This window comes from Coregonus lavaretus (assembly GCF_964263955.1).
Source record: "Coregonus lavaretus genome assembly, chromosome: 9".
NCBI lineage: Eukaryota > Metazoa > Chordata > Actinopteri > Salmoniformes > Salmonidae > Coregonus > Coregonus lavaretus.
Genome location: NC_139996.1, coordinates 36,958,459 through 36,977,023, shown reverse-complemented (window position 1 = coordinate 36,977,023; position 18,565 = coordinate 36,958,459). Strand labels below are relative to the sequence as shown.

The 18,565-nt window shown below is 41.6% G+C and overlaps 1 protein-coding gene and 1 pseudogene across 3 annotated transcripts in view; both read left to right on the top strand.

The window, feature by feature from the left end:
• The window catches only part of LOC311135343 (vacuolar protein sorting-associated protein 4A-like), a 569,660-nt pseudogene that overhangs the window by 428,553 nt on the left and 122,542 nt on the right, over positions 1-18,565 (top strand). The window lies entirely within an intron of this gene.
• Positions 1-18,565, top strand: part of LOC311135173 (NEDD4-like E3 ubiquitin-protein ligase WWP2) — a 45,994-nt gene that overhangs the window by 18,243 nt on the left and 9,186 nt on the right. The window contains exons 10-13 of one of the 2 annotated variants that reach the window (XM_084169095.1): positions 1,481-1,655; positions 15,043-15,100; positions 16,835-16,916; positions 17,793-17,921. In XM_084169095.1, the coding sequence (XP_084025221.1) occupies positions 1,481-1,655; positions 15,043-15,100; positions 16,835-16,916; positions 17,793-17,921 (444 nt within the window). The remainder of the gene's footprint in view (positions 1-1,480; positions 1,656-15,042; positions 15,101-16,834; positions 16,917-17,792; positions 17,922-18,565) is intronic. The other variant, XM_084169096.1, reaches the window with a different exon arrangement.

The following is an 18,565-nucleotide window of genomic DNA, read 5'->3' as shown; positions in this document are numbered from 1 at the left end:
ATATTTTATATTCTTCAAATAGCCACCCTTTGCCTTGTTGACAGCTTTGCACACTCTTGGCATTCTCTCAACCAGCTTCACCTGGAATGCTTTTCCAACAGTCTTGAAGGAGTTCCCACATATGCTGTGTACTTGTTGGCTGCTTTTCCTTCACTCTGCGGTCCAACTCATCCCAAACCATCTCAATTGGGTTGAGGTCAGGTGATTGTGGAGGCCAGGTCATCTGATGCAGCACTCCATCACTCTCCTTCTTGGTAAAATAGCCCTTACACAGCCTGGAGGTGTGTTGGGTCATTGTCCTGTTGAAAAACAAATGACAGTCCCGCTAAGCCCAAACCAGATGGGATGGCGTATCACTGCAGAATGCTGTGGTAGCCATGCTGGTTTAGTGTGCCTTGAATTCTAAATAAGTCACTGACAGTGTCACCAGCAAAGCACCCCCACACCATAATGCCTCCTCCTCCTCCATGCTTTACGGTGGGAGATACACATGCGGAGATCACCCGTTCACCCACACCGCGTCTCACAAAGACACGGCAGTTGGAATCAAAAATCTCTAATTTGGACTCCAGACCAAAGGACACATTTCCACCGGTCTAATGTCCATTGCTCGTGTTTCTTGGCCCAAGCAGGTCTCTTCTTCTTATTGGTGTCCTTTTAGTAGTGGTTTCTTTGCAGCAATTCGACCATAAATGCCTGACTCCCACAGTACCCTCTGAACAGTTGATGTTGAGATGTGTCTGTTACTTGAACTCTGTGAAGCATTTATTTGGGATGCAATTTCTGAGGCTGTTAACTCTAATGAACTTCTCCTCTGCAGCAGAGGTAACTCTGGGTCTTCCATTCCTGTGGTGGTCCTCATGAGAGCCAGTTTCATCATAGCGCTTGATGGTTTTTGCGACTGCACTTGAAGAAACTTTCAAAGTTCTTTTAAATGTTCCGTATTGATTGACCTTCATGTCTTAAAGTAATGATGGACTGTCGTTTCTCTTTGCTTATTTGAGCTGTTCTTGCCATAATATGGACTTGGTCTTTTACCAAATAGGGCTATCTTCTGTGTACCACCCCTACCTTGTCACAACACAACTGATTGGCTCAAACGCATTAAGAAGGAAAGAAATTCCACAAATTAACTTTTAACAAGGCACACCTGTATATTGAAATGCATTCCAGGTGACTACCTCGTGAAGTTGGTTGAGAGAATGCCAAGAGTGTGCAAAGCTGTCATCAAGGCAAAGGGTGGCTATTTGAAGAATCTCAAATATAAAATATATTTTGATTTGTTTAACACTTTTTTGGTTACTACATGATTCCATATGTGTTATTTCATAGTTTTGATGTCTTCACTATTATTCTACAATGTAAAAATAAAGAAAAACCCTTGAATGAGTAGGTGTGTAAACTTTTGACTTGTAGTGTATGTCCATTTGTACATTCGTATGAGTCTCACACCTCTCTCTCCGTCTCTGTCCCTCTCCAGTTGGGAGAAGCGTGTGGACCAGCGAGGCAGGTTCTATTATGTGGACCACAACACCAGAACCACCACATGGCAGCGGCCCACGGAAGAATCAGTCCGGAACTATGAGCAGTGGCAGTCCCAGCGAAGCCAGCTCCAGGGGGCCATGCACCAGTTCAGCCAGAGGTTCCTCTACCAGGTAACTCAAACTCAACATGAAATACTGTACTGTCTGTACTTCCTCTTTAGTCCCTTTAGGTGTGGCCCTCTGAAAGCTTCCCCTAAGCAGAGCATTCTGAGTAAAACACAACGGTACAGAAGGGCATTCGTTAAGATAAAAATAATAAAGCATTCTGAATATGAAATGGGCGTTCCATGGTACAGACCATTACTGAAATGAGCCTCAACTGTCATTGGGTTCTATTAAAACCTGCCTGCTCCCACCCAGGCTGCTCGACAAGCACAATTCTGAGTGTCTTTCAAAATAACATCCACCTCCTTGTGGATTCTGAGTAACAATGGATCTCTGAGAACTAGATAGCATGTCTGCTTTTGATCAGTGTTTCCGCTGCATTCATTTAGCTGTGGCGCTATGATGTTAACGTAAAAAAAAAAAAAAAATTACATTGTTTTTCAACCGGACATCAGTAAAGTTTTTCGTTATGCACATTCCCTTTTCCTCAGTAAATAGACCTTTCTTGGTACAACATCTAAAGATTATTGAGCTCTTTGTGCCACTGTGGCAGCCAAACCTGCCTTCGTGCGAAACACAGTGCACCGTCCTCGACACAGCGCACTAGTCACTGGAGAGACCCAGAGAGCCAGCATGCAAGTCACTGGTACGGAATAAATATCTGGAACTTCATAATTCCTGTTCCTCAGACCTCACCCCTCACCTAGTTAAGTCTCACACTTCCTCCTCAACCCTCACTCCTCCCCTAGTCAAGTATCATCCAGTGGCTTAGCGCAGTTTCGCCAGGCCCCTCTCAAGGTCCGAGCAAAGCCCTCCCCTCCCAATATTATATACTTTTAAAAATAATAATCTTTAGGGGGTAGATCATCTTTAATATTGCAGATAGATTGTGGCTTCAATGTAATTGTCTGCATAATTTCCAATCCCCCATGTATTCTTTGGGTAAATATACACTACCGGTCAAAAGTTATAGAACACTTACTCATTCAAGGGTTTTTCTTTATTTTTTTACTATTTTCTACATTGTAGAATAATAGTGAAGACATCAAAACTATGAAATAACACATGGAATCATGTAGTAACCCAAAAAGTGTTAAACAAATCAAAATATATTTTATATTTGAGATTCTTCAAATAGCCACCCTTTGCCTTGATGACAGCTTTGCACACTCTTGGTGTCCTTTAGTAGTGGTTTCTTTGCAGCAATTCGACCATGAAGGCCTGATTCACACAGTCTCCTCTGAACAGTTGATGTTGAGATGTGTCTGTTACTTGAACTCTGAATCATTTATTTGGGCTGCAATTTCTGAGGCTGGTAACTCTAATGAACGTATCTTCTGCAGCAGAGGTAACTCTGGGTCTTCCATTCCTGTGGTGGTCCTCATGAGAGCCAGTTTCATCATAGCGCTTGATGGTTTTTACGACTGCACTTGAAGAAACTTTCAAAGTTCTTGAAATGTTCCATATTGACTGACCTTCATGTCTTAAAGTAATGATGGACTGTTGTTTTTCTTTGCTTACAGTGGCTTGCGAAAGTATTCACCCCCCTTGGCATTTTTCATATTTTGTTGCCTTACAACCTGGAATTAGAATTTATTTTTTGGGGGTTTGTATCATTTGATTTACACAACATGCCTACCACTTTGAAGATGCAAAATATTATTTTTGTGAAACAAACAAGAAATAAGACAAAAAAACAGAACTTGAGCGTGCATAACTATTCACCCCCCCAAAGTCAATACTTTGTAGAGCCACCTTTTGCAGCAATTACAGCTGCAAGTTTCTTGGGTTATGTCTCTATAAGCTTGGCACATCTAGCCACAGGGATCTTTACCCATTCTTCAAGGCAAAACTGCTCCAGCTCCTTCAAGTTGGATGTGTTCCGCTGGTGTACAGCAATCTTTAAGTCATACCACAGATTCTCAATTGGATTGAGGTCTGGACTTTGACTAGGCCATTCCAAGACATTTAAATGTTTCCCCTTAAACCACTCGAGTGTTGCTTTAGCGGTATGCTTAGGGTCATTGTCCTGCTGGAAGGGGAACCTCCTTCCCAGTCTCAAATCTCTGGAAGACTGAAACAGGTTTCCCTCAAGAATGTCCCTGTATTTAGCGCCATCCATCATTCCTTCAATTCTGACCAGTTTCCCAGTCCCTACCAATGAAAAACATCCCCACAGCATGATGCTGCCACCACCATGCTTCACTGTGTGGATGGTGTTCTCGGGGTGATGAGAGGTGTTGGGTTTACGCCAGACATAGCGTTTTCCTTGATGGCCAAAAAGCTCAATTTTAGTCTCATCTGACCAGAGTACCTTCTTCCATATGTTTGGGGAGTCTCCCACATTCCTTTTGGTGAACACCAAACGTGTCTGCTTATTTTTTTCTTTAAGCAATGGCTTTTTTCTGGCCTCTCTTCTGTAAAGCCCAGCTCTGGGGAGTGTACGGCTTAAAGTGGTCCTGTGGACAGATACTCCAATCTCCGCTGTGGAGCTTTGCAGATCCTTCAGGGTTATCTTTGGTCTCTCAGTTGCCTCTCTGAATAATGCCCTCCTTGCCTGGTCTGTGAGTTTTGGTGGGCGGGCCTCTCTTGGTAGGTTTGTTGTGGTGCCATATTCTTTCAATTTTTTTAATAATGGATTTAATGGTGCTCTGTGGGATGTTCAAAGTTTCGGATAATTTTTTATAACCCAACCCTGATCTGTACTTCTCCACAACTTTGTCCCTGACCTGTTTGGAGAGCTCCTTGATCTTTGTGGTGCCGCTTGCTTGGTGGTGCCCCTTGCTTAGTGGTGTTGCAGTCTCTGGGGCCTTTCAGAACAGGTGTATGTATACTGAGATCATGTGACAGATCATGTGACACTTAGATTGCACACAGGTGGACTTTATTTAACTAATTATGTGACTTCGGAAGGTAATTGGTTGCAACAGATCTTATTTAGGGGCTTCATAGCAAAGGGGGTGAATGCATATGCACGCACCACTTTTCCGTTATTTATTTTCTTCATTTCACTTAACCAATTTCGACTATTTTGTGTATGTCCATTTTAAAATCCAAATAAAAATCAATTTAAATTACATGTTGTAATGCAACAAAATAGGAAAAACGCCAAGGGGGATGAATACTTTTGCAAGGCACTGTATTTGAGCTGTTCTTGCCATAAATTTGACTTGGTCTTTTACCAAATAGGGCTATCTTCTGTATACCAACCCTACCTTGTCACAACACAACTGATTGGCGCAAACGCATTAAGAAGGAAAGAAATTCCGCAAAATAACTTTTTAAAAAGGCACACCTGTTAATTGAAATGCATTCCAGGTGACTACCTCATGAAGCTGGTTGAGAGAATGCCAAGAGTGTGCAAAGCTGTCATCAAGGCAAATGGTGGCTATTTGAAGATTCTCAAATACACTTTTTTTTGGTTACTACATGATTCCATATGTGTTATTTCATAGTTTTGATGGCTTCACTATTATTCTACAATGTAGAAAATTGTAAAAATAAAGAAAAACCTTTGAATGAGTAGGTGTTCTAAAACTTTTGTCCTGTATTGTATACAATTTATACAGTGGGGAAAACAAGTATTTGATACACTGCCGATTTTGCAGGTTTTCCTATTTCCAAAGCATGTAGAGGTCTGTAATTTTCAGAAATCCAGGAAATCACATTGTATGATATTTAAGTAATTAATTTGCATTTTATTGCATGACATAAGTATTTGATACATCAGAAAAGCAGAACTTAATATTTGGTACAGAAACCTTTGTTTGCAATTACAGAGATCATACATTTCCTGTAGGTCTTGACCAGGTTTGCACACACTGCAGCAGGGATTTTGGCCCACTCCTCCATACAGACCTTCTCCAGATCCTTCAGGTTTCAGGGCTGTCGCTGGGCAATAAGGACTTTCAGCTCCCTCCAAAGATTTTCTATTGGGTTCAGGTCTGGAGACTGGCTAGGCCACTCCAGGACCTTGAGATGCTTCTTACGGAGCCACTCCTTAGTTGCCCTGGCTGTGTGTTTCGGGTCGTTGTCATGCTGGAAGACCCTTACTGAGGGAAGGAGGTTGTTGGCCAAGATCTCGCGATACATGGCCCCATCCATCCTCCCCTCAATACGGTGCAGTCGTCCTGTCCCCTTTGCAGAAAAGCATCCCCAAAGAATGATGTTTCCACCTCCATGCTTCACGGTTGGGATGGTGTTCTTGGGGTTGTACTCATTCATCCTTCTTCTTCCTCCAAACATGGCGAGTGGAGTTTAGACCAAAAAGCTATATTTTTGTCTCATCAGACCACATGACCTTCTCCCATTCCTCCTCTGGATCATCCAGATGGTCATTGGCAAACTTCAGATGGGCCTGGACATGCGCTGGCTTGAGCAGGGGGACCTTGCGTGCGCTGCAGGATTTTAATCCATGATGGCGTAGTGTGTTACTAATGGTTTTCTTTGAGACTGTGGTCCCAGCTCTCTTCAGGTCATTGACCAGGTCCTGCCGTGTTGTTCTGGGCTGATCCCTCACCTTCCTCATGATCATTGATGCCCCACGAGGTGAGATCTTGCATGGAGCCCCAGACCGAGGGTGATTGACCGTCATCTTGAACTTCTTCCATTTTCTAATAATTGTGCCAACAGTTGTTGCCTTCTCACCAAGCTGCTTGCCTATTGTCCTGTAGCCCATCCCAGCCTTGTGCAGGTCTACAATTTTATCCCTGATGTCCTTAAACAGCTCTCTGGTCTTGGCCATTGTGGAGAGGTTGGAGTCTGTTTGATTGAGTGTGTGGACAGGTGTCTTTTATACAGGTAACAAGTTCAAACAGGTGCAGTTAATACAGATAATGAGTGGAGAACAGGAGGGCTTCTTAAAGATAAACTAACAGGTCTGTGAGAGCCGGAATTCTTACTGGTTGGTAGGTGATCAAATACTTATGTCATGCAATAAAATGCAAATGAATTACTTAAAAATCATACAATGTGATTTTCTGGATTTTTGTTTTAGATTCCGTCTCTCACAGTTGAAGTGTACCTATGATAAACAATTCCAGACCTCTACATGCTTTGTAAGTAGGAAAACCTGCAAAATCAGCAGTGTATCAAATACTTGTTCTCCCCACTGTATTTATATATATATATATATATATATATATATATATATATATATATATATATATATATATATATATATATATATATATATATATATATATATATATATATATATATATATATAGTACCGTTCCAAAGTTTGGGGTCACTTAGAAATGTCCTTGTTTTCGAAAAGAAAAGCATTTTTTTGTGTGCATTAAAATAACATGAAATTGATCAGAAATACAGGGTAGGCATTGTTAATGTTGTAAATGGCTATAGTAGCTGGAAACGGCTGATTTTGAATGGAATATCTACATAGGCGTACAGAGGCCCATTATCAGCAACCATCAGTCCTGTGTTCCAATGGCACGTTGTGTTTGCTAATCCAAGTTTATCATTTTAAAAGGCTAATTGATCATTAGAAAACCCTTTTGCAATTATGTTAGCACAGCTGAAAACTGTTGTGCTGATTTAAAGAATCAATAAAACTGGCCTTCTTGAGACTAGTTGAGTATCTGGAGCATCAGCAATTGTGGGTTCGATTTCCAGGCTCAAAATGGCCAGAAACAAATAACTTTCTTCTGAAACTCGTCAGTCTATTCTTGTTCTGAGAAATGAAGGCTATTCCATGCGAGAAATTGCCAAGAAACTGAAGATCTCATACAGCCACCCAAGTCATAGACTGTTCTCTCTGCTACCACACGGTAAATTGTACCGATGCGCCAAGTCTGGAGCCAACAGGACCCGGAACCGTTTCTACCCCTAAGCCATAAGACTGCTAAATAGTTAACCAAATAGCTACCCGACTATCTGCATTGACCCCCCTTTGCACCAACTCCTTTGACTCGTCACATACGCTACTGCTTATTATCTATCCTGTTGCCCAGTCACTCAATTACCTCGTACCCCTGCACATCGACTCGGTACTGGTACCCTGTCTATATAGCCAAGTTATCGTTACTCGTGTATTTATTCCTTGTGTTATTATCTTTCTAGCTTATGTAAGCATTTCACTGACGCATGTGACAAATAAAATGTAATTTGATTTTGAGATGAGACTGAGAGAAAATTAAGGTAATTTACCGTAATTCTAAACATTTTGCCATGCTTATGACATGTTCATATGCTATCTGGGGGCCACCCGAGCTTTAGGGAGCCCCCAACCCTCGGTAGAGTGTTAGGCACCCCCCCCCCCCCCCCCCCCCCGCTACTACAATTTCTAGAGCAAACACTGCTGCTGATAGTCGGGTTCTGTTATGGAATGCCGCCTCTGTTGATAGTTTGGTTATTTTTAGGCCGGTGTGAAAGTGAGTGGAGCTGGGGGAAGTGACATACACCACCCTTCTGGCCTGTGGGTTGACTCCAACCTTACAGCTGTGTGAGCACACATGCTTGCACGCCTGCACACACACACACAGTTTTGTTTTACACAAGGATAGTTAAACAAAAACACACACACACAATTGTGACACAACACACAATACACCCCAAGGCATACAGTGCCTTCAGAAAGTTGTTCTGTTACAGCCTGAATTTAAAATGGATTAAATAGATATTGTGTTACTGGCCTACACATAATACCCCATCATTTCAAAGTGGAATTATGTTTTTTAAAATGTTTACAAATTAATTAAAAATGAAAAGCTGCAATGTCTTTAGTCAATACAAATGTGCGTAACAAGTCAAATAGTTGCTTACCAAGACGACATTGAATGTTCCTGAGTGGCCTAATTACAGTTTTCACTTAAATCAACTTGAAAAGATCTATGGCAAGACTTGAAAATGGCTGTCTAGCCATGATCAACAACCAGCTTAAAGAAATTTAAATGGAATAATGTGCAAATATTGTAGAATCCAGGTGTGCAAATCTCTTAGACATTTACCCAGAAAGACTCACAGCTGTAATCCCTGCCAAAGGTGATTCTAACATGTATACATGTATTCTAACGTGAATACTTATGTTAATTAGATATTTGTGTATTTCATTTCCAATAAATTAGCTACAATTTCTAAAAACATGTTTTCACTTTGTCATTATGGGTTATTGTGTGTAGTTGGGTGAGATAAGTAATCTATTTAATTCATTTTGAATTCAGGCTGTAACACAACAAATTGTGGAATAGGTCAAGGGGTATGAATACTTTCTGAAGGCACTGTAGATTAAGTAACACATACACACAGTGGGGTTTTGTGTGTGTGTGTGTGTGCCTGTACGCATTTGGCCAGTAATTGCAGCTTATTAGGAACTCCTGAGAGAGCAGTCTCGGAGTCATTAACTGCTGTTTCCGGCTCCTTCTCCCAAATCCCCCCTTTTCTACCTCCTGCTTCTTATTCGCACTGTCCATTCTCACTAACAGAAGGACACATACAGTAACATCACTGGAACTGGACCATTGTCTCAATACTTGACTACCTACTTAAGACATCCATGTACACCTTTCTAAGATACCTCATTGTTATACAACCTGGTTAAAGCAAAGTTTAGTATTTTAGTCACTGTATATTATTAGGAGTCCTCCTATCACTCCAATTGTTTCGCACCATTTGGGTGAACTATCTTTTAAAAGCGCTAACATTAGTTACTAAATCAGAGAGACACTACAATGTATGCCAGTGTGTGCAATGTAGGTCTGTGACTTTTCCCACTCAGCCATCAGTGTTCAGACTAACTGGCCTTTTATGTAATTCTCTGATCTTGAAGTAGGATAGGAGTCTGTTGCTATTTACGTACATTTATCACAAATAATATCTCATCTCAAATCACCTACTTACCACTCAATCGCCATATTTTGTATTTTAGCACTTTCCCTTTTATTATTATACCACTTTCTTACCCACCCGCTCTTGTTTTCCCTGTCATTTCCTGTTTCTTTCTCTCTCTCTCTCACTCTCTAGCTCTCTCTATCCCTATTGGAACTGGTTAGGAACGGAATTGTCAGGGCATAGGAGATAATATAATTTCTTTATTTCATTTATCTTTTGTCTTATTTTTTTGTCACTGAAACACAGAAGGGTGGTCTCATACATATATTGGCTGTTGATCGAGTGACACACACACATTCCGCTTTAACCCCATATGCCTCCTTTTCCTCCTTTGCACTCTTTACCATCTTATTCCTTCAGTTCTTCTCAAAGTTTCCATGATGAATTCTAGGGCTGTGATGTTACCACTAAAAAAATTTAAAACATGAAGCAGACCAAACTCGTTGGTCCTTTAAAAACCTACTGAATGTAAAATATTGTGTGCTATAGCTTGAAAAATAAATAAATGTGACTCTGGATGACAACATAACAGAGTATGTGAGCGGAGTTGAGTGGTCGGAAATCCCAGTCATGGCTCACGGAGTGGTGCGGGGGGAAAAAACCTGCCGCTCCAAATTCACTCCATTCATTAAAATCACCATTTAACCAACACCCATCTATTTTTGTGACTACCTGGACCTACCATTTGGTATTGAAACCAAGCCATATGATTTGAATGAAAAGTATTTTAATAAACAAAATGGCAAGGTGACTGTAAGAAGCGCTCATGATTTCAAATAGGCTACATGTCGTATTGAACAACATATGACAACTAAATAGATCAGGAGAAGGAACGAAAACAAATTATTTAGGTTATATTAAGAAGGAACGGAAATGTATTATTTAGACTGTTATTAGCCTATTATTTCAAGGTTATAGCATACAAATACATTGTGAAGCATTTGCGAGTGTGACACACTAGGCTGGTAGGAACATTAAGCACTCAGCATTTAAACAACATCTCTTTGTATTAAATCATTATAGTCTATACATTGTGCATACTTACTTAGAATTAAATAAAAGTAACCCCTAAATAAAAATGAAATGAAAAATGCATTATTAGGCAACAGTGCCTTTGGCCAAACTTGTGTTTCTAAAAGTGAATTCAGAGTCTGGCTTCAGGCTCATGCGATGGTGCCTGAAGAGCAGGCCAGCAGCAGAGAATACCCTCTAAACGCTTGCAGAGCCACTGGGGATGCTAAACACCCTTTGGGCCACTCTTGCCAGGCTGGGCAGGGATGCAGTTTTATATATTTTTTTATATATATATTTATATATTTTTATATATATATATATATATATATATATATATATAGATATATATATATATATATATATATATATATATATATATATATATATATATATATATATATATATATATATATATATATATATACATATATTAGGCAAAATAACCCTATCAAAACAGAAAGCTCCTTGAAAGAGGTAAAATGTCAGGCCTATTGGGCCAAAATCAATGATAGCCTATTGTATAGATAATAGAATGAAAATGAACTAAACTTTTAAGAGATCAGTTTTTTTGTTTATAAATACTTTGCTACAATGACACACTTAGCTAGCTACCTACCTCTTTCCTTTATGTTAGCATGTGCACGTAGTACACCATCATGCTTTTGGGATACGTGTCTTTTCAGATTCTACAATGATTCTTTAGTTGTGGACACTCCCTCTCTTACTCCTGGTCCTCCTCTTCTTTGTAAGTCACCTTGATTTTGCACCTGTGTTTTATCAGTTTCTTTATGAAAATATTGAGCGAACTCCATGACAGTAGCTAAAGCAAGAGCCTATAGCAGCACTAGTGCTGAGCGATTAACCGGTTTTTAAGCAACAAATTGACTGACGTTGAATTCCATTTCGCATTGTGAGCTCTCTAGCGATAGATCAATCAGATCTAGCCTGAACTGTGCAATGTATTAGGTACAGTGCATTCAGAAAGTATTCAGTCCCCTTGACTTTTTCCACATTTTGTTACATTACAGCCTTATTCTAAAATGGATTAATAAAAAAAATCTCATTAATCTACACACAATACCCCATAATGACAAAGCAAAAGCAGGTTTTTAGATTTTTTTGCAAATGTATTCAAAATAAAAACATCACATTTACATAACTATTCATACCCTTTAATCAGTACTTTGTTGAAGCACCTTTGGCAGCAATTACAGCCTCAAGTCTTCTTGGGTATGACGCTACAAGCTTGGCACACCTGTATTTGGGGAGTTTCTCCCATTCTTCTCTGCAGATCCTCTCAAGCTCTGTCAGGTTGGATGGGGAGCGTCGCTGCTCAGCTTTTTTCAGGTCTCTCCAGAGATGTTAGATCGGGTTCAAGTCCGGGTTCTGGCTGGGCAACTCAAGGACATTCCGAGACTTGTCCCGAAGCCACTCCTGCGTTGTCTTGGTTGTGTGCTTAGGGTCGTTGTCCTGTTGGAAGGTGAACCTTCACCCCAGTCTGAGGTCCTGATCGCTCTGGAGCAGGTTTTCATCAAGGATCTCTCTGTACTTTGCTTCGTTCATCTTTCCATCATCCTGACTAGTCTCCCAGTCCCTGCCGCAACAAAAATATCCCCACAGCATGATGCTGCTACCACCATGCTTCGCCGTAGGGATGGTGCCAGGTTTCCTCCAGACGTGACGCCTGGCATTCAGACCAACGAGTTCTATCTTGGTTTCATCAGACCAGAGAATCTTGTTTCTCATGGTCTTAGAGTCTTTAGATGCCTTTTGGCAAACTCCAGGCAGGCTGTCATGTGCCTTTTACTGAGGAGTGGCTTCCGTCTGGCCACTCTACCATAAAGGCCTGATTGGTGGAGTGCTGCAGAGATGGTTGTCCTTCTGGAAGGTTATACCATCTCCACAGACAAACTCTGGAGCTCTGTCAGAGTGACCATCGGGTTCTTGGTCACCTCCCTGACCAAGGCCCTTCTCCCCTGATTACTCAGTTTGGCCGGGCGGCCAGCTCTAGGAAGAGTCTTGGTGGTTCCAAACTTCTTCCATTTAAGAATGATTGAGGCCACTGTGTTCTTGGGGACCTTCAATGCTGCAGACATTTTTTGGTACCCTTCTCCAGATCTGTGCCTCGACACAATCCTGTCTCGGAGCTCTACAGACAATTCCTTCGACCTCATGGCTTGGTGTTTGCTCTGACATGCACTGTCAGCTGTGGGACCTTATATAGACATGTGTGTGCCTTTCCAAATCATGTCCAATCAATTGAATTTACCACAGGTGGAGTCCAATCAAGTTGTAGAAACATCTCAAGGATGATCAATGGAAACAGGATGCACCTGAGCTCAATTTCGAGTCTCATAGCAAAGGGTCTGAATACTTTTTATAATTTATAAATTTGTAAAAATGTCTAAAAACCTGTTTTCACTTTGTCATTATGGGATATTGTGTGTAGATTGATGATATATATATATATTTTTTTTTAATCCATTTTAGAATAAGGCTGTAACGTAACAAAATGTGGAAAAAGGGAAGGGGCCTGAATACTTTCTGAATGCACTGTAGTTGTAGTTACCAGCAGGCCAATATTCTACATAGTTTAGCGTATAAAACATGGTAATTAACTACAATGACCATAGTCCATTGCGCATCTACTTCTCCGGTGTTTATTTTTTATGCCTGCTACAGAAGAGGCAGAAGAATGCGCGATCTTGAGGGGATATAGAGAGCAGCTGTTTCTTTGCTAGGTATCTGCTTGAAAATACATTATCTAAGTGATTGATAGTTGGTATTCAATAGTCATAAAAGTATATATGCCATATTTACTTTGAAGAACTACAAAATAGTGATTTTGTCAGAAAGCATAGGCAGCAGCTTTATAGAGATGAGATGTTGACATGGAAATAAATAATAAAGTAATCAAATACAACAAATGTAATATACACAACAACTGAAATATTTTATTAAAGTAGTGTGAATAAATGGTTAATAATTGATAAGCAGTAATGGGCAGTCACTACCATCATGGGACTTGTATTAATTGTTTTATTGTGTGTTGCAGCATTCAACTCAAATAATTGAAACCAAAATCGCAAAAAAAAACAATTTAATCTAAAAAAATAACCGAACCGACTTCAAAAAGCACTAATCGCTCAGCACTAAGCACCACACAGGTAGACTACAAATGCATGCTGGTCTGGGCATGCCCTGAGCTCGTGAAGTGAGCAGTACTGGAGTGATATTGGAGCGGGCGAGAAGGCCAACGCTCCAGCCTTTGGGAAACTCGCTCAGCACTCCAATCAAATTGGGCATGCTCCGCTCCTCGTTCCGCATCCATTCCGCATCATCCGTTCCAACATTAGTGCTGTTTTCCTAAAGAAGTTACATTCGCTTCATGTTTTGTTTCCTTGCCATGATACTAACGAGTATCGCGAAACTGGTATCGTCCCGGTCCTAATTAACTCTCATAAACGGGCACAGTATGAATATTCTGGGGAGCTACTGGTTGTGTGTTCAGGGACACATGGGCTGCTGTAAGGACAATTTTGTTTCATTATAGGAAGAAATGGAATACCTTCTGAGGTAAGGAGAATGGATTAATTAGATTTGCTCTGGAATTTTTCATCCACAGCCACAACTTTCATACTCAGTCATGAAACCAACAGTATGGGCACTAACTCCTCAAAAGCATCTTAAACGTTACATTTCCACTTGGAGGCAAATGTACACACACCTACACACCTACACACACAAACACAAACACGTATTCAAACACAAGCTCATACACATTCAATGACTATTTTCTATACACATTTTCCGTACAGTGCCACACACACACACACACACACGCTCTCTCTCTTTCTCTCTGTATGCACAGGCTGAATAAACCACACTGGTTCCAGGGCAGGGTGAATAAAGGTGCTTTTGTCAGGAGGGGGTGGGCAGTCTGGAAAAGGGATGAATGTTCCCTCAGTTGGCTCAGACATCGCGCCTGCCTGCTTACTTTCACAGCACATCTAGAAGAGGAGGACCTCTGCAGATGGGTGGGGTAGGGAGGGGTGCCAGGGGGGCAGGAGACAGGGTGGGGCTTGAAGCCAGCCAGTGATCTCATTGGAACAGCATGTTTTTTCTGTCCTGAGTGTGTAGTTTTTGGAAGGCATACGAGCTGCGTCTGAGCCTCTCTGTCAGTCTCCTGTTCCAGCTGCACGAGAGAGGCCACCTTAGCCTTCTGGGATACCCCTTAGCACCCCTCTGCTCGCTCCTGCTCCACCAGACTCAGGGTGTTAAACTGTGTGGTTTCTGTGGCATTTTGAGGCATTTGCTGCGTTCTTCCTTTTCCCCCCCTGTATGTTTAGTTTTCTGAGTTTTTTTCTACCTCACACCAGTGTGAGAACTGAGTTGGGAGCTGTGTGGACGGACAGAAGAATTTCACACAGAGCCGCTGCCGTGAAGCGAGTGTGAGAAGAAGACAAAGGTGGAGGAAGGAGGTGGAAAGTGTCCTAACTGGAAACGTATTCTCTCTCTCTCTCTCCCTCAGTCGTCTGGCGTTCCAGCTGTGGAAAATGACCCTCTCGGTGCGCTCCCTCCAGGATGGGGTAAGTGTTCCCTACACATACACCTATCACTTCTCGCCACACTAAGACTAGTAATAATCAGTGGCCCCCAATGGTCCCAGGACCTGTGACCAGTGAGATGAGTAAATGGAGATGCTTCTGGGTCCAGTGATGCTGAAGAGTGGCATTGGCTACATCGACACCTGCACTGGTTGTTATGAGAGTGGGTTCTGATAACATGTATGCATTTCAAGGGCACAGGACTTTGTTTTTGTGTTGAGGGGGGAGAGTTGGTTTGTGTGTCTTTCTCACACATACACACTCACACAGATACACACCACTGTGGGCTCACATCTGTTGTTTGGTGTCTTGTATACATTGTGATATATAGCCTTGTCCTTAATCAAAGAAGCTCATACTGAAGATCCCTTTATTCTTACAGCCAAACTCATCTTACCATTTAGTTATTGGTCAAAAAGTATGATTTGATTGAATTGTTGTTAGGGATTTTGGTCTTTTCCCTGATATTTTTGATTAGTTGTTGGTTCAAGTGTAATCTCAAGGAATTGGTTGTTATATTTGTGTGGCCGTATTGTGCTCTACTCATATATTCCTAGGCGCTCTGCTCTCATGCATTCATATATTCATTAATATTCTCAAAAGCGCATATTCTACCAACATTCCCACCCACACAATTATACAGTGTATACACACACACTCCATCACTCAGAAGTAATGGTCATTGGCATTTTTCTCTCCACCTCACATTTTCACATACTTACATTCGCACTCACCCATGCACACTCATATTTTCTAACCATGATTATTTTTCAACATGTTGCGGCATCCCAAGCAAAAGCCTCAATTATACATTGCTTTAATTTTGATGAATTTCCTTTCATGTATTTCTGTGTCATCTGTGGTTGCCCTCTTTCTTTGGGGCGTAAAAGAGGGAGAGAAGAGAGGGTGGATTGAAAGAAACTCTTTACAGGAAATAGAAAGGAGAGAAAGACTTGACCAAGCGCGGGAACAGTCAAAAAAGGAGGGGTGGTGGAATAGAGGGGGGAAAGTGAAGGAGAGGGGGAAAATTAGCAGGCTAGTAAGAGTTGCAACATGAGCGCTACTGTTCCTGTGCCTTCCACACACATCTGCTAATGAGAACAAGATGTCAGAGAGAGAGTGGTGGGGGTGGAGAGAGAGAAGGGGGCGGAGGGGGCCCCAACTATGGTCACGAAATCAGTGGGTCAGGACTAAAGCAACACAGAGATGCACAAACTTGAACATATCAACGCACACAACACACATTCTTGGTGGAGGAAGTTGACATGGTTGCCATGTCATTATCTTCCATGTAGTCATTGTAGGACTCCGACTGCTAGAAATATAAAATAGTCAGCAAATTGTCCTTTTCCGGCTCTCCCTCAAAGTTACGTTTTTGCTCTTTACACCTCTGTAACATTCTACGTCTGAGTCCGCCCCCATCTTTCTCCAACACCGTGTCCTCCAGAGCCAAGTCAGAAAGGCTGAGGTGGATTGTAGAAAGTTATTTTGGAACAAGCATGAGTGAAATGCAACACAGACGCGTCAGTTTTCAGTCAGCTTTGCGAGATTTAGCCATACCTTTTTCTCTTTCCTCTTCTTCTCACTCACAACAATTCACTGTATACTACGGTTGACATTCACATCTCCACACACATTCACTTTGTACTGAAACAAAATAGTCAACTGTTGATCTCTCCTGTTATTAACTGTAGTCACTTCTCTTGGTCCCTGTAGAGAAACGGCAGGACAATGGGAGGGTGTATTTTGTCAACCACAACACACGGACCACACAGTGGGAGGATCCAAGAACCCAAGGGTAAGCCAATCTGTCTTTGCTCCACTGTGAAAGTGTGCGTTTGTTAATTGTGTGTGGGTGTGTGTGTGTGTTTGTGTGTGTGTGTGTGTGTGTGTGTTCATGTTTGTACACACAGGTGTCTCAGAGAAATGCCACCATACATTGCTCCCATATTTTCACTGATATTATATTAACTAGTGTAGGATAGGGACTGGTAGCTCGAGGGCCCAACGCTATGCAGCACACTCATCAGACATCCTTATAATTATATTAATTAATCATGTAGAGTCATAGACATAATCTACCAGTAATTGAGATCCATATTTTGAAATCATTCTGCACAGGTCAATAGGGCGGTGTCCTATGTCACCTGAATTGAAGGCTGTGTCAACGTGTCTCTGAGCCGTGAGGGTGGGGTTTAGATTAGTATTGTAAGCTATTGGTCAAGGAGGGGCCTATGGAACTAGTGTGGGTGGTACTGCTGTCCCCTCACATCAAATCGAACAACAAAACGACATCAATAGTGGATGGCCGAATTATCCAGATTGTATTATTGTGGGTTTTAGGACATTTGACAGTGTCATAGCATTTTATTCATTCATCAATTAGTTAATTCACTCCCTCATTCATAAATTAGTTCATTCACTCCCTCATTCACCACCTCAGTAAAGTTGAGTTACATTTTCCCTCATATTTATATTTTCATGTTGTATAACTACATCCATGTGGTCTCAGAAGCATCACCGCTGTGGCCAGAGGTTCTGAATCCCGGTCAGGGAGAGCTGCTAGTGGGACGGGGCAAGGGCCAGAGCCAGGGCTGGGGCCAGGGGGGACAGATGTGCATAGTTTGGGGAGCCTCCCGTTTAGGCTCTGCTCACTGCCCTCTCCCTCTTACAGGATGATCCAGGAGCCCCCCCTGCCCCCTGGCTGGGAAATGAAGTACACCGCGGAGGGAGTCCGATATTTTGTGGATCACAACTCTCGCACCACCAGCTTTAAAGACCCTCGTCCCGGGTTTGAGTCAGGGTAAATATTATTCTGCAGACCCGTTTTTGAGAAGGGGTAGTTACAGTTTCTGATCAAATCTACTGATAAAAGCACCGTACGGCTCTTTTCTGTCAGGGATGATGTATGCAGGGATTCTCACATCATAGCCGGCTTTTGTTTGGATTTCTTTCCTTTTCCCCTTTTTCCCCTGTTTCTTTGAACCAGAGGGAATTTACGTTGACTATCTTTAGGGCATAGATAGCTAGCCTAGATATGAGGAAGGGGATTATATGTACGTACACACATATACATGCATGTAAACATAAGCATATGTGTCTTGCCTTGAATCATGGCCTTATTTTGAAATCTTCCAAAAAAATAAAGTCAAAAAAAATAAACAGATGTGGGCCAACAAATCAAGTCCAAAGCAGACTGCTCTGCTGTCTGAGTCTGTCTGTGTGTACGTATGGATGTGTGTGTATGAGAGAGAGCAAGTGTTCATGCTGATGTTGAAACATATGAAGGTCTTGGTGTTATATTTTTAGATGAGTGTTCATAGAGGGTTTTTAAACTGTCTTAAATGTTTTACATATGATACTGCTGCAGTCCATATCTGTAGCCAAAGGGTTGCCTCTGTGGTCTGAAACGTCCTAACCAAAACCAAGATGTGCCTGGCAGCATTC